The 17,097-nt window shown below is 42.5% G+C and overlaps 1 protein-coding gene across 1 annotated transcript in view; it reads right to left on the reverse strand.

Annotated features, from left to right (window-relative positions):
* Positions 1-12,760, reverse strand: part of gria1a (glutamate receptor, ionotropic, AMPA 1a) — a 75,680-nt gene extending 62,920 nt beyond the window's left edge. The window contains 2 exon segments of the mRNA XM_068714403.1: positions 12,219-12,353; positions 12,545-12,760. Coding sequence (XP_068570504.1) covers positions 12,219-12,353; positions 12,545-12,632 — 223 coding nt within the window. The 5' untranslated portion in view covers positions 12,633-12,760.
* Positions 12,761-17,097: the final 4,337 nt, after the last annotated feature.

The raw sequence follows: 17,097 nt of genomic DNA on the forward strand, positions 1-17,097 counted from the left end.
GGTCGCTCAATCAACCACGGAGCACTTTGAGGGGAGATAAACACATCTGACACAAGACACTGGAAGACGCGCACAATCATCCTCCACTCAGCCACCCATGGCTAATAACTGTCAGATGATGTGTGTAATAAAAACAGAGAGCATGTTGTGGTCCCGCTGGTCCCATCCGTCTTCTGAAGAGCTAATCAGCTACGTTAATGAGAGGCAGGGCCAAGGAAGTCCATATCAGATTCACACACGGGCACATATGCGTGCTTTAGGGAGGCCTGCATTTGCTACCTGCACCCGCCTCAACCAGAAAAAAAAAAAAAAAAGTCTCACTGGTTTTGACAAGAGAGTGTCTCTCACACAGCTTGTGCTTATGTAGAATCCCTCAGGTGACGGGTGGGGGTGGCCTCCTCTGTGAGCCCTCCAACACAGAATGACTCATACAGTGTTAGGAGGGCTAAACGAAATGGGAAAATAATCTAATTGCAATTTTATTTTTAGACCAATCTTGCTATTGCAATTTAATATCATACTTAAACTTACTTTACTTAAAATAAAATCTGAAAAAATAACAGCAAACAGGCCTGTTGTGGACTTTAATACATGAAAAATAAATATGAATCTTACTGATTGCCAGTCAGTTACAGTAACAAATCACACAAACTAAAGGGCACACAACTATTCCAGCTTTAGCTTCCAGACCGTGGTCGGGAAGCACAGGGGAGACTGTGTCGGGAAGCAAGACACAGGACTTTAATTGGGCATTGAGGAGCTGCAGCTTTTCTTTATAGACAAACTGAAACCTACACTGTACATTTGCTACCACTTGACTACACTTTACTGCTAATTTCACGCTCTCTCTCTGTAGCTACACTGGTCCAGCAAGAATGGCGACGCTTTGTACTGATGTATTTGATGCACTTTATTTTCAGAGTTCTCTCTCTCTCTCGTCTGCATCTCAGACACTGTGAAAACTACAAACAAACAACAATTTTACATAAATTGCGAGCTCTTCCTGGAGTCTCTCAGGCAAATGTCCGTTGCTAAACAGGCTAGCACATATAGCACATTAATAATGACATAAACTACAAACTACAAACTCAAAAAATGCAACACATGTAAACGTAAATGCAGGTCAACAACAATACACACAAATACAATCAATTTGGATGCAATTAATTGTTCAGCCCTACACAGTGCAATACATCTGCTTCTATTCAGAGGACAGAGACCCAGAGGAAACGCAGGACCGATGTGGTTCTGCATGAATGTCTCCAGACATGCCTGAGTAGGAGGGTTTTACTGCAGGTTTTCTCCTGGATCTCCTACAAACGACTTGCAATCTATTCTGGAAATGATTCATTCCATGATAACGTGTCAATGTAGGCGACTGCAAAGAGATTATTTCATCCATGCATACTCTGTAATACCGAGTCAAGACATGCAAAACGGGTTTTAAAGGTTTTTTAGGTGGGGGCGGGCTTTGCCTCACTGCCTTTCTGCCTCCCGAGAGTATCCGTATGCCCCATGGAGTGTTGCGCTCCAGAGAGGTGCGCTCGCTATTCCCCGGTATAAACAGCATTAGCTCCTCAAGCTTAAGGGAGATTTACTGCCTGTGCAGAGCAATAAAATAGTGTTTATGTCACTGTTGTTACTGGTGTATGTGGGGGAAAAAAGAGAGAGAGAATAATAGAGAAAAGAAAGGAAAAAGACAAATGAGGAGACGACTTGAAGACAGAAAAAAAGAAAATAGAGAAAGATGGCAGACAGGAAGACTCTAAACTCGAAAGCTTCCACCACTGGGAATAGCAGTGATCAGAGCGGCTGACCAGCCAAACAGATCTTAGATTAATGGCGAGAAGCGTTGGATACTCATGAGAGATTACATTAGTCGAAACGGGGGTAATGGAAGGTTAATAGGGATGAGCCAAAAAGCAAGCGTGTCTTGAAAATGTAGGTGAGGGGCGGACATGAGGCAAAGCCGGAGAGGAACAGCAACAGAAGCATTAGTGTCTGTGAGAGGAGATGATAGAGGGACTGCTGCGAACAAAAGGGAACAGATGCCAGCCTAGCAGTGGGGAAACGGGGGCCACACAGCGAAATCTAGATTTCTCCTATTTCCTCTAAGCAATAAAACAATGGCAGCGCATCGCCTCATTAAATGGGTAATCGAGGGTGTGAGAGCACTCCCCTCAGCTCCGAACACATCTCTCTCTCTCTCTCTCTCTCTCTCTCTCTCTCTCTCTCTCTCTCTCTCTCTCTCTCTCTCTCTCTGTCTCTTCCTGTGTCTCACTCTCTAACCCTTTCACGCAAGGCCATTGTCTCTCCTCCTCGCTGTTTCTCGACACATTTTCAATCTGGCTTGCTGCAGAGCCCTGCCGCCCACAGAATAAATGCTTACCTGGGCAGCGGGTCAGAAGCCCAGCGCAGACCAACTCCTGTCAGGGGGTATGGAAACTCCAATTATCTCCTTAACAATCATCCCCTCGCAATTATCTCCCCATCTGCGTATCAGTGTCGACAGGTGCAGAGGGACGGTCCCGCTCACACACCTCTGACAGAAGAAGTGATGAAGGTGGATACGTGGAGCAGGAAGAGGCAAACACACAACCTGCATGCTAATTCCTTAGGAACTGCTGTATAAATTAAAAAAAAGTATTTTCAACAGATTCCTGCAGAGCCAGTGGGAAATGAAGTGTTAATAAAAGACCTGAGCAGAATCTCTGAGTACAACCAGAAACGTTGCATTCATGGCTTTACAACAACTACTAGGCTGTTATTACTGATAATCTGTTTACTACTTCTGTGACAATTCCCCTAGGTGACGTATTTAAAGGCAGGCAGTAAATTATTTCATTTGAGAAGAACAGTTGTCTTTTTTGTTTGATAAATGACTTAAATTAATAATTGATTATTGTTGTCAATTAAATGTCAATAGAGAAGCAGTTTATAGCTTCAATGACCAGACAGAAGTATTTTTTGGTTAATACAGTAGACAAAAGATAGTTCATCACACGTAACAATTTGCTAAAACCCTCCCCCCGAACAGCAAATGTACAATCATAGCCTAGCAACTGTAACCAGGCATGCCAGGCCAGTCAGTCTTTGTATTTCTCCTCATGTTGAGATGATGTGCATGGGGCTTGTAGTTGATGCAATATCTAAAACATATTTTAGCCTTTTCAAAACACAAAACACAAGAGCAAAAGCTATTCTGTCAAACTGTTTGAGCTACCATGGAGCCCACACTGTCACTAACTGTACTCGCTGAAGAAATATTATCTGAAGCTTACAGTGTAAAAGTGAACCACCGCAGCACCTGGAGGTCGGGTTGAAAACAATGAAATTAAGGAACAACACTGTTCCTTTAAAGCCGGGTATGTCTTTATTCACTGTTACAATCATTAAAAACTTAAATCAGCATGTGCATACCTTCAGGACACCTTCAGTAGCTGCCGTGGCATAGGAGTGTAAATGCTAGTTAGTTAATGATGTGCTAACGTACTCTGCTAATGTTAGCTCCACAGTTTCTATCACAATTTTTATCACAATTGGACAATGTTTAAACACGACTAGCTACAAATCCACAAAGAAACAGCCTGAACATTAAGAAAATCTGAAACGATTTCATTAGACTCTATGGAGCGGAGCCGCCAAGTAGAACCTGGCTGAGGCTACGCTATAATTGGCCAGTATGTTTTCCAGTGGTGGGACATAGAGAGTGTTCAATTATATGAAGCAGAAATCCAATATCATCTTGCATTAGTCTGACTCACTGATGTGTAACATTAGGCTCAACTGTTTAACAGATATAAGGGCATATAACAGTAATAAAATCTGTGTAGACAAATTCATATTGCCTCACGGTACACATTGCCGTGTTGTCCTCTCATAATGCGATAGCATTTTTTAGTTTGATTCCCCAACTTTCAGCAACTGTTGCAGGTCTGGTGTCATGGCGAGGCAGTTATTAAGTACTACGAGCATCAGCAGCCTTGTGCTGTCACCGTAAGAGCAGCTACACTATGTCAGTGTTTAATATGCTTGTAGGCTTTGTTCCTCGTTAAAGTACACAGAAGCTCCCGAGATGTGCCGTGTGACAAAAGACGAACGCGCTCCTGTCTTTGCCGCAAAAACATGACAGCTGCCGCCATCCGGCGCTCGTCCCTCCACCCCGCAGCACAAATCCTGGTCGTCATCGCCGAACACATTGTTTTCTAATTGCCAGCCCCACACGTCTGAGCTCAGACCTCCACGTCCCAGCTGCCATTACCTCCAGAGACGACAGATTTGTTTTAAATACTTGGTGAGCTGGTATGAATACAGAGAAGGACTCGGAGCAGGCTTAGAAAGACAATGAGGAGAACAAATAGAAATACAGTCGTCGGTATCGTGTGTGTGTGCCTTTATGTGCTGAGCTAGAAGCGTATGTGTGAGGAAGACTGGAGTCTTTTCAACACAAAAGAATTCTCAAACCTCAGGGCACTAAATGGACGTTGAGGGTGGTTCTTAGAAAGAGGTCATTCAGCAGGTGAGGAGATTAAATGACAGGTCGCTTAATTTCTCCTTTACAACCATTCCTCTCCTCCCCTCACCCCATGCACCTTCCTTTCTTTTGCAAAGCAATGCAGGCACACACAACATCACCAAAACAATCTCAAGCCCCGTTCTGCTCCACACTCCATCACTCAGCTGCTTGGGGAGCAGTTTTGGCTGATCTACATTGATTGCTACGGGCCATTCTCTATCTCTGGCGCTCCGGAGCAAAAAAAATCCAAGCCTTCTCATTCATCAAACCAGCACCTGCCAGACTCTAGCCCAAGAGAACAACCATCCGTTTCTTTTCTTTTTTCCCCCCTACCCCATTCTCTTCGTTTTCTCCTCGACAAATAACTGTCATGTCCCGAACAGTCAGGAGGGAGCGGTGATCTGCTTTTCGTCCGCCTTTTTCAATAACGCATTGAACACTCGGTAATCCCTCTGAACATGCATGCACTGTTGAAGTCAAGTCACCACAGCTGTACCTCACTGACTGACACAGTAGCTACACAATAAATACAACACCCCAGAGCCTCAGTGACACCAGCCACCGGTTCTGAAATTGCAGCTTAACCTCCAGCCCCCGCCCCCTTCTTCTTAACACTTCCATCCCAGCTAAGACTCTCTTTTCTGGGGTATTGTTTGCCCCCGTAGAGGTGAAAGAAATACGGCCTCCAGGAGACAAACATTTCTTTTTTTGGTTTCTCCTGGCAGGTCCTATGCTGAGATGTAATGCTGAGAAATTTGCAGCATTACAGTGCATAACATAATAAGTGCAGCTCAATTGTCTCTTCTCCCCTGCTGAGTTATTATTACATATTAATGCTTATCTCCATGAAGCGATAGTATTGGATGTGCTGCATTGAATAATACATTAAATGCATCTGCTCCAGCTCCAGTCTCTTGTTAGCGATTGCGTGTGTGCGAGTGTGTGACCACAGAACTTCACGAAGCAGTCTCACATGCTCGCATACATTTTTCTATTTAGTAGTCAGAGCAAGAAACTACCCTGATGAGGAAAATTCAAAAAGCCAGGTGAATGTTGAAGTAGACAGACTCCATTTTGGCTTTGATTTATTGGATAACTTGAGCTCTTCAGGCCTGTCAAGAATTTGAATAGAGCACGAAAAAATATCCCTCTTTGGTTGACCTGGTCGTAACCCACCAAAAGAGAGAAGCAGTGATGGATCACAGGTAGACACTGCTTTGTTTTAAGGGGTCACATGCCAAAAAAAACAACAAAAGGCCTGTTTGGTTAATGAATTTGACAATGTTCCTTCATTTCTTCTTTTTAAATTGGTTGGGTTAACCGAGGGGTGTATTTAAAACTAGCCTGACTGTCTGACTGCTCATGTCGGACTTCTCTTTAGGGATGACGCAGCGTTCCATAATTCCATTAGCAATCAAACTGTTGAGTACAATGATATTATTGCTGATAAGAGCGATGGATAAAACTACCAGTGCCCATAGTTATGTAGAACATTAGACTGAACTCTTTAGTATCTTAAAGCAACAGTTGCAGCCATCCAATTTTACCAATAACTTAATAAATACATCTAGTGCCATGAAAATATAGCTATCAGACAGTGAGTATTACTGACATCACTGATATTATAGTCTTGATTTACCATCAACGTTTGACCATCCCTGTACTTGACCTCTATCTGTATACTCTGTCTGTTACATAGACCTCCATTCACCCCATCACCCGACAGTTATTCATATCTGTCCTCTAGGTCTGCCCGAAGGGAAGTGAGCCCCCCCCCCCCCCCCCCCCCCCATCTGTGCCGTATCGATCGGCTGGGCCGGCCTCTGTGCTCATTGATCATGGCTGCCTCATAGATCTTCTTCCAGTCCTCTTTAACCGACCCTCAGAGACATGGGGAAATACTGCTGCCTACATCGCAGTGACAACCCAAATTGTCTGTTCCATGACCACTAATTAGTCTTAATGAATGGTTTATTACCAGGATGGCAGAACCGGACACAAAATTAAAAAAAACACGAGTTAGTAACTCACAAAGCTAAATGTAGAGCTAATTCAAAATCCCACGGTCTGAAATGTTACATTTTGTTTACAGGTGCAATATCCTGCACACAGAACTTCAACCAGAAATAGCCAAAGCTTAGCCTAAATCTCACCGCACACATGGAGGACATCAAAGAGAAAAGTAGATCATATAGGCATGAGCCTGCAGGGGATTTGACATGAAGCTATAGCGTTTCAGTGACGTCCTTATTACAAACCAAGTCAATAGCAGATTATGGTAATGTAATATCTAACTGAGGGGAACAGTGACTAATATTCTGCATGTACACACAGCATCCCTGGCAGTTTATTTTTAACCACTGGAAACATGTAAAATGAGCCAGTCCAGCGAGCACTTTCACTCAGAATGTGAAAACAATGGCACATGTAGAAAAAGAGCTGCGATCCATAATAATAAAAGCTAAAAATACAGGTGTTGATTTGTGTATGTGAGCGGAAGAAAGGAGACAGAAGAAATGCAAATTAGCTCCAGTATCCTGTCTCACATTATGCCGACAGTGTTGCCATCGTCATTACTTCCCCGATGACTCCTCAGGCGGGAAATAAAACGGATCACTTCACCATTAACATTTAATGTCTCTTTTATGTTTTCCTCTCTCTCCTCTTTGTTTTCTCGTTCACCTTTGCCCTGCTCCATCCAACCTCCTGCCCCATGTTCTCCTAGTCTCTAGGCAGGTGCCAGCGAGTGTGTGTGCATGTGTGTGTGTGTGTGTGTGTGTGTGTGTGTGTGTGTTGGTAGGGCTTTCTTCTGGAGGAAGTGGCTACTCATAAGAGCCAACTGATGAGTATCACCCTCATCCGGAGCTCCATTCATCACCGTGCACAAGGGCCCATTCACCCGCTGCTTTTCACGCTTGTGGACCCCGAGAGCCCCGAGCACGTTCCCACACTCGCACACGCAAACCGTCACTCACTTGAGAACATCCTACACAGATGCCATAATGGGACACATATACACATGTACATATACACTCCTACACACTAAATATAAACCCAGGAATAGGCTGCTTTTCTCATCTGACTCATTATAAGCAGGCCCCGGAGCTCTTCTTTTTTTTTCTCCTTACAAACGTGTCCCTATAGCCTCCGCATCTGAAAACTCTTTCAGGACGAGTGACACAGAGCAGGAAGAGGTGTCACTTTCATTTTTGTCGTCTCCCTCCACTGCAAATCTTTCTGACACGCTTGTTCAACAGCCCACCATCATACCCATGCACTGCAGTGATATGCGTGATGCGGTGAAGAAGAGATGTCATATTTGATGGCGTCGTGTGGGAGACTGAAAGAGGGATGACTGGATGGATGGAAAATCTGTGGTGCTGAAAGCGCCTAGATCCAGTTACGCTCTAGTAAGACCTGAATATTGGCGGTGATCCTTGTGAGATAATCAGTTTCAAGGAGTTTCCTGAATTATTTCAGACAAGGATATTTGAATCTTTGTGGATATTTAAAGTATTTATTTTACACAAGATCTGCTCTTAGATCTTAACCAATTTTTAAATGGATTTTGGAAGAAATTACCAATTAACTGAGTGAAAAAGCAGTTAGACAGAAAGTCTGCCTTCTGCCTGTATTTTCGTATTTTGCTGTGTTCAGGACATTTCGGGGCATCAACCTCTATAAAAATGTAGAGACCAGGTGCGAGATGTTAAGCTTGGATCCAAGAGGAAGCTCCGAAAATGGCGGACACTGCCAAATAAAACCCCAAAATAGGGAGGCGGAGCCCCAAGCAGACAAATGTCATTCCAAAATGAGAGTGAATCTGTGGTTGGATGCCACTCGCTGGCCAGCACCCTAACCCTAAACGCAGTCTGTGGGCGGCACTCCTGTTGTCGTTGAGTCGTTGAGGAGGGCCTAACTTTCAACGATGTGTTTACAAACCGCAACCGACAAATCCTGCTTATTCCGCCCTCAACAGCCTACTGTATGTATGCTGCTGTCCCTCCACTGGGTGCACGCTGTGACTAAGACGTCCCCCCCCCCCCCCCCCCCCCCCCCCCCCCCCACTGCTACAGGCACCCTGTATTTTTCCCCCTAGCAGCATCCCTGGAAATGTTGAGCTGCAGCTGACCCTCATATTCACATCACATTCCCTCCTGAACAGAGGACCATCTCATTAATGAGGGCATCTCGGGTGTGTTTACATTTCATTACACAGCTCTGCCTGGCTCCCCGGACCTAAATGGTTGGAGGGGGGGGTGCATCTCTGCAAAATTACACATACTTCACTACAAAGCCACTCTGGACAGGATGGACTTCATCAAGTCTGTTTTTATGAACATGTAGGATAATTGTACTAAATAATGTGCAATGTGTGTAAAGTCTCAGCGTATCTTCTCTTTAATGTGACAGGCAAGAGAAAATGACCTTTTTGTGATAGTGTTCAACATTCGGCAGCAGCCACAAACGAATATCTATAGATCGGAATGAATGCTGTTGTACATGCTTTATTTACAATCATAATCATGGCCAGTTTTAATAACTGCTCATCAGTCTACCAATCAGGTTGGAGCATTTATGGGACTCTTAGGTGTTGGTGTTGCGCATGATTTTTAAGGGCTAAACCTAAATAAGCGAATGATGCATTTATTTAATTTGAATATTTCAAATTTTCCATTGCTGTTAATACCTAACAGTATGTGATAGAGCCTGTCATATATTTGTATCTCAAAACTTTGCTTTGTCAATTAATTTTGCTGCTGATAATGTTCATCATCAGCAGATATGGATTTGCTCATTTACTTAAGGCAGAATATTCCTGGTTTATAGCTTTGTCACCCACCAGCTTGCACACTCTACACTGTGAAGCTTGTGAATGAGGTAATGAGGACCTTTCAGTTTCCAGCGCAACCCATCAGCCAACATTCGAGCCCTCCATACATGCTGGTCAGTGGTGGATCAGTGGGATACCGTCTTAATGTTGTGAGAATCATCAACATTGTGATGCCGTACGACAGCTGAACAGCGACAGAGATGACTTGTATAGTCACATAAAAATGTAGTATAGTATAAAAGTATAGGAGCAAGGAAATGAGGGGAAAGATTATGAAACTGCGTCTAACAGCAGAGCAGTCCTTTCGGCATTTAGAGAAAAGGAGCAAAAGATGAAGCAACTCAAGACAAGCAAGCAAGGCTGATGAGCAGCTAAAGGGTTCAAACAACAAAAGAGCCGGAGTTAAACCCAACACAGGTTCCAGTCCCAAAGCCACAGCTATGCACACTGCAATGGACTATAGGATCTGCCCCTGAGGGTCCAATTTAGGACAACCTGCAGGCCATGTTGTGCGACATACAACATGGCCTGTGACACCAGCCAATCAGGTGATGACTGTCATGAGTTGGTGGAAAGTTCTTTATTGTGGACAACTACAGTCAAGGCAAACAACAACCCGTCTGTCATCAGCCGTCTTCCTGCAGATGTCAGATCAACCTGCGCTGACCTTTGGATCAATCATGGCCTTCTATGAATCCGCACTCGACTCGTATCGGCATTATCCAACAGACAAGTTATCTTATGAGCTCTGCCCCGCTGTCAACACTGCACTCGCATGAAGATCTAGGGTTCCACCGAAAAAAACAGCAGTCAACTGCTCTGCTAGAACGGTGTGATCCTTTATTGGCGCCCAGTCGGCCGAGTTAACGATTCATGAGGATTGGCACTATATGAATACAAAGAACAACTGGCAACGCCTATAATGCCAAACTCAAGCAACCCACTTTCTGGGGTGTCCCAACCCAAACGGCAGAAATTGTTTTGCATTGTACGTTATACGGGATATGTTGATCGTCACTGTTTCTGGACCAACAACACAATTCATAAATATGTTTCACATCAGCCTTGTATCACGCTTGCAGAAATGACAAAGCCACGTGGTTAACGTTGTGAAACGAACGGTTAGATTTAGGCAACAAGACTACTGGGTTAAGATGAGACAAAACATCATGTTTTGTGTTAAAATAATGATAATAAAATGTAATTTTAATAATATGTTCAATCGCTGATTATAAAAGTAATCAGCTTTCAATTAATTTGCTACTGATAAAGTTTACTTGCCATTGTGAGGATTTGCTTATTGTTAAGGTTGAATATTCTTGGCGTAAAGCTTTGCTGATCTTTTTTTTTTTGCATAGAACCATACACTAACCAACAGGTGGAGTGTGGTGACTGGTGTTGTGACAGAAAAAAACAATTTAATGCCTCGTCCCTGACCAGACGTCTGTAACCATTCAACATACCGAACCGGAAAATGCAAAGTTAATAGAGTTTGTTCCCATGACTTCCCCTCACTCTGAGTCAGAGTGTCCTTGCAGTATTTTGGGTCTTTATGAAACTGCATCATGTTTTTTCCCCACTGCTCTGTTCATTCTGTGAGCTACGACTGATATCTGCAACTGGATCCAACCCAGTGGAAATGGAGTAAATTACCTTTTTTTTTTAATATTCCAGACACGTTACAAAGTGGAAATGCTAAAAATCACTGTCTGAAAGAAGTAATCAAACGTCTGTCACTGAGGCACACACCTGGCAGAGAGTCAAGAAGCCACAGTTGTCAAAGGGTATGTCTCCTGGAAGTGTGTGACTTCACTACAGTGAGTGTGAGTGAGCCACAGGCAAATTCAGAGGAGTCGAGGATGGAATGAGAAAAACACGTCTGAAAAGCCTCAAGGGCGACGAAATCTTGTGAGAACACAAAGAGAGGATAAGTGCAGGGTTAACAAAGCAGAAAGTAGTTAGACTGGCGTTTCTTTTGTAGAGCTGAGACGCGGAGGTATTGTTTGGCTGGTGTAATGGCACACATTACCACCCACAGGAGAATGGTGTCCCCACTGCTCTGACCAAAGACTCTGATTTTTTTTTTGTTTTTACTTCTTTGTTGACAGCATGTTATTACCTTAATTTAAAAAGCAACACTTTTTCCTCACACAAACTAATTAAAGATACTCTCAGCTCTGTTGGTTAAAAAACCAAAACGCTCCATTAATAACAGTCATTAAGATGAGGAATCCTAAAGTCCTAAAAGTTGAATTATGTATTGAGCGTGCGTATGCGCATGTCTTTGTTGAGGTTTTGGGGAGGGAGGGTTTATTAATGTGTGCTCTGTCGGAAAAAAAGATAATCGGATTGTGTTACGGCGCTACTTAGAAATGCACTTAAGAGACGTTGTTTTCCCTCTCTTTGTTCGCTTCGTCGATCTTTGTTTTCTACCTCGGTTTTACAGAAAAGAAAAAGGCGCACAGCGAACAGCGGCACACGTTTACATATCCACATAGCTGCAAAAAACCTGATGTTATATTTCTGCTGCAGAGGTTTGGTTTACAACCCCGTGCCCCCCCCCCCCCCCCCCCCCCCCCACAAGCGAAAAATAACGCTGCAATCACGCAGAGAGGAAAGCGGAGAAAATAAGTCCTTCTTGGTCCCACGCAACAGTTTCCTAAGATAACCTACTAACACACGCGAGTCTTTGCAATAGGCCAAATATATATGCGGTTATAACCTGCGCAGGTTTTATACCCGTAGAGTTCTTCAGCGCTCTTTACGAAGTCGATTGACAGATGGAGGGGGATGGAAAAAGACAACAGAACGCCGGCAGATATATAGGCTGATCTGCTTCTTCCAGTGAGATTTAAATAGGCTACTTACAGGCATATGTCATGGAGAAGCTATTCCCCATCTTGACCATATCCACCTGCGGCACCAGTTTGGGGATGTCCTGGTGGTGAGAGAGGGCGAAACGAAAAACCTCATATTCGTGCGATTCGGTTGGGAACAATCCTCCTGTTGAGCAGCAAAGAAGCAGGAGTTAATGTTGGACACGCTGGACACAAAATAACACACACACACACACACACACACACACACACACACACACACATATATATATATATAAAATAAAAAAGAGAGACATGAGATCAACTTGACATAGAGGAGTCAGTGCCGAGACAAAAGGTCTGGTGCGCCATTCTCACCTATGTTGATGTTACTTGGAAAACTTGAGCTTGATCCCAAGCACATCCCCAGTAAACTGGTGTAGAGAATGGTGAGGCTTCGCTGCATATTTCCTTTTGCATTGGCGAAGGCGAAAAGAGCCGAAATCCAAGCATAGGTCTGTCCGCGTGTGAAGTTAAATCCCCCCCACCCTTCGCTTCTCCTGTCGCCCCCTGTTTAGAAGAGCAGCGCGCACACCGACTCAGCACCGAGACAGTGATCGCAATGGCGAGAGGAGGCACCTCTCGCTCTCGCTCTCTCTCTCTCTCTCTCTCTCTCTCTCTCTCTCTCTCTCTCTCTCTCTCTCTCTCTCCCCCCCGTCTCTCTACTGATGCTCCCTCGTCCTTGGCTGCTGTTGTACGAGACGGAGAATGACTTCAGCATTAGCCGCACTGCAAAAAAATATATGCCCGTCTTGACAAGCTGTTGAGCTAAAAGAAATTTAAATTTCAATGTGTTTTCTTTCTTAAAAAAACCTGGTTTTCTTTCTCTTGTTTCTTGTTTGCGGGGACATTTCGGTTATTTATCTAAAGGTCTGTATATAAGTGTCAATGCGACAAGGTAGAACGGAGCCGATCGCTCATAAATGAAATGACACGACAAACATCTCCAAAAAATAAGCACAGAAAGCAAGTGTCGTTGTCTCACCTTAATGAAGGCTGTCTGTCTTCACGTCTAAAGAGAAAAAAAACCCACACAATAACATTTTGACACTCAATACTTCACTGACTGATTTGCGGGCTGAATATTTTTTGCAGTGTACACCCTCAGAGCGCACCCACAGGTCCCTCAGGAGACGCGCGGGATTTCATGGATATGTCCATTCGCTTTTCTGCCCTGCAAAAGGGATCCACATTACTATTAGCGAATATTTCCAGTAAATATTCTGTGCATTTTTGAAACAATTCAAGAAAAAAAGGGGGTTAACGTTTTGCCTATATTCTGCATCTTGATTTTCTTAACAGTGACTCAATTACCCAGAAGGGATTTCAAGGATAAGTACCACATGTTGGTAAATGTGTGTTTTCAAATATCTGCATGTATATGGTGATAATAGACATTTAAACAATACAAGATTCAAACCCATTTAAAACCCGGTAACTAAAACAAGTGGTACAACAGCAGGGAAAAGTTGCTGTAATCCAGATGTAAATTATTCCATTATATGATCCTAAACATTTTATTTGTATTTTTGTAGACGTTTCCAAGGTCAAGAACAAACTTTGAACCTCTCTTTTCAAGCCAAAATGGACGGGAAATTCTTAAATTGCTCAATGGAATTATTTTTTTTTTGGCACAGACAGTTCCATGACAACTGGGCTAACTCCATCTGCATGTGATAAGACCGAAAGCTCCAGGCAGCTACTACAATTTTTACCTCCAACTGCAAAGAGAACCAAGTCTAATCTCTGAAGTCATCGTTGGCATGCTGTTGCATTGTAAAACATGTGAAACAAGTTCATTTTCAATATAACTGTTTTAATTTGGCGTTTTTAGCATCAAGGGAAACTTACTGCAATTATTCACAGATTACTGTACACCATTTTAATGTATGTGTACTGTAGTTTAGATGAGATCAGATGATGCAGTCAGTAGTAAAAAGACCAACAATGATTTTCCAGTTTTAAAATCTGCTTTTGATTACAAGTCTTCCAGTTTTAGCTCAGTTGAGAGAATGAGTCGTTCCTGCCTTTGCTTGGTTGGTAAAACAGGATTAAAAACAAGGAAAACAACAAGAAATGGATAGCTGCATCTCCACCAGGGATTACTGCACTTTGATATCACTGGAGCTGAAAGCACATGGCCAGCCATTTCAATTGCAAGTAAAAGATGTCCAGAGTTTTAGAAGTTTCAGAATGAGGATGTAAACTCTGGATAATGGGCTTAATATTGCCAGGATTTACTCTATAAACTGGCTCGATTTGATATACAATTTTAGAATTCTGAATGTGAAAAGAGGACTTTTTCTCCCCCTCCACCTCACACAGTGCAGGACTGGCGAGCAGCTGATAAGGAGGGTTATGATTTAAACCATGTATTTACAGACAGCTACAGCCAATTATTTCCAGAAGAAAAGGTACAAGCCCCCGTGCTTTTGTACACACTGAAAAACGAATCAACACTGGCGATGTTCGAATGAGATTGACTGCAAACCACACCATGATACGATGCCCCGGTGCTTGTTTAGAATATGAAGTGGTAAATCCGGCCTTTGACACAATTAGGATTAGAGATGAATTTACTTATCAGACCAAGGTGCGATTCTTTGTTTTAAGTTAAACTCACTTTCCCCAATTATTGCTTCCACCACACGAAGGCAGCCATTAACACATTTCTTCCTGAAAATGAAATTCAGAAGATTAGAATCTTATGGTGAACTAGATTTCCAGTGTTTCCAATTAAGCAGAAACATTTCTGATAAAAAATAAATAAAAAAATATGACTGTAGCCGAAGCACTTTACACACTTGAGTAAGAGAAATGCAAGAAGTAAAAGGTTATCTAATCTCTGAATGATGGATGTCCTCTAAATACAGGCAGAATGATCAATTTTCTTCGCCTTTGTTCAACACGAGTAGGAGTTAGCTCAAACATAAATGGTTTTCATTATACCATTCAGTCTTTTCCTTTTTTGGCATTTTTTTCCTCTGTGTGCACAACCATATTTGATTTACGCATATTTTACCAGCCTGTTTCATAACGCATACTTCAGTTTGGGCGTACCTTGTGTGTGTGTGTGTGTGTGTGTGTGTGTGTGTGTTTGCCTGCAGTGCCCCATCTGTAATGAGTGCCATACAACCTTTTTTAAACTCCTGATGAATGCAAAGAGAGCTTAGAATAGCATTGGTAACGATGGCTAAATATTTTACGGAGCTAAAGACGTCTCCATCATGAGTGTCTGTCTGAGTTTTTTTTTTTATAGAAGTCTATGTGAAGAGTATAATGAGGTTAATCCATCAAAATGTGCTGGTTCCACTCTAGTTTGAGGAGGAAAAAAAAAAAAAAAAAGTCCCCAGCGTGTTACTCCTATAATTGAGCCACCACACTTGTGTTGTCAAGTACTTGCGTACATCATACTGCTGAAGGCAAAACTTAAAAAAAAAATAAAAACATGTTTCAGAGATGACAAAGGAACTAAATATGTCAAACAGGCCGATAAGTAGATGTGGAGTAAAATAGAATGTCAACCTGCCATACCTCTCGAGGGACAACAGGAAGTATTGACATTAAGAATAAAACTGGTGCTTTAGGGATGGTGTTGGATATGGTCCAACATTCACATCACAACTATTTAGTTGCATTACCTACTTAACCTGAATGAATCAATATGTTTGAATGAAACCACTCTATGTAGCGTACAGTGCTTAAAACAGAGTGTCATTACCAAACACTGTAGCTCTACAAAGCCTTTGTTTTGCTAATTGTTGTGGTTTAACAGTCCCCACATTTCTTTTCATTCTCACTGCTTTTATCAATCCCCAAAAAGCAGCTAATTACAACAAACAAGGTCTCATGTAAGATACCTGCCCAGCACCAAACAAGCAGACAAAATTAGCAACTATTTGGCTGGTGAACATACTGTATGTGAACATTTAGCTAATGTTAGCTAAAGAGCTACATGTTTTCTCCAGCAGAAAAACCAAGCAAGGGTCAACAAGACTTGCAGTTGTCAGGTGGCCACAAAGATACCTTTAAATGAATGCCAATGTTGCTTTGTGTCTGCCTGATGCAAAACGTAGCCAAATGTTTGCTAACGTGTTAGCCACAACAACGTCACAGGCTAGCGTTATGGTGGTGGTTGTGCGTTTTTCAGCTTGCTTTGGTATTTTTCTGCTCCCCAGTGGCCAAAAATCAATCGAGGTACCTTAATTTAAATGATTTACTAAACCCTACGAAACCCTAACATTACACGAGGTCCGTCAATCATTATCTAGCAAATCAGGCAATCAATGAATATGTTCTGTATTTGTTATCAAAACAGATAACTACAGTATCACATTCCTGCTTTGTTGACACTGTGAGGCTAGTTTATCAGTGACAGTAGTTCTCAATATATAATGTAAATATTTTTTAATGGTGGTAAAAAAAAGTATAATTTTTTTGGCAAACCCAATAAAACAGGCCTGAGTTTTTTTTATTCTGGTGATCTGGTCAGACCTCTTAGTAGCGTACACGATGTAAAGACAGAAAGATAAACCAAGAGCATCTCAGATTTTTACCAATCCTATGAGACTTTCCAGTCCATTTGCCTTCAGGAACATTAAACTGTATCAAAAAAAAGGGCAGACTACACCAATTGAGCGTGCTATTGTTTCCCATCTTTCACTAATAAAAGAAAAGAAGCACAGCAAAACCCAATTCATAAAGCGCTAGATAGTGAGAATTGTCCTCCCAGCTCTCTTAATGTGATCCCCCAGTTGTGCAGAAGTGATCAATCTTATGTCCCACGTAGAAATCAGTAATGGATTGTGACGGTTTGGGCTTGTTACTTGCTTTATCTGCACACTTGATTACAGCACTTGTTGACTGACTGA

Source organism: Cebidichthys violaceus, unplaced genomic scaffold (genome assembly GCF_023349555.1).
Source record: "Cebidichthys violaceus isolate CVI_PGR_0920_01 unplaced genomic scaffold, fCebVio1.0.p SCAF_2, whole genome shotgun sequence".
NCBI lineage: Eukaryota > Metazoa > Chordata > Actinopteri > Perciformes > Stichaeidae > Cebidichthys > Cebidichthys violaceus.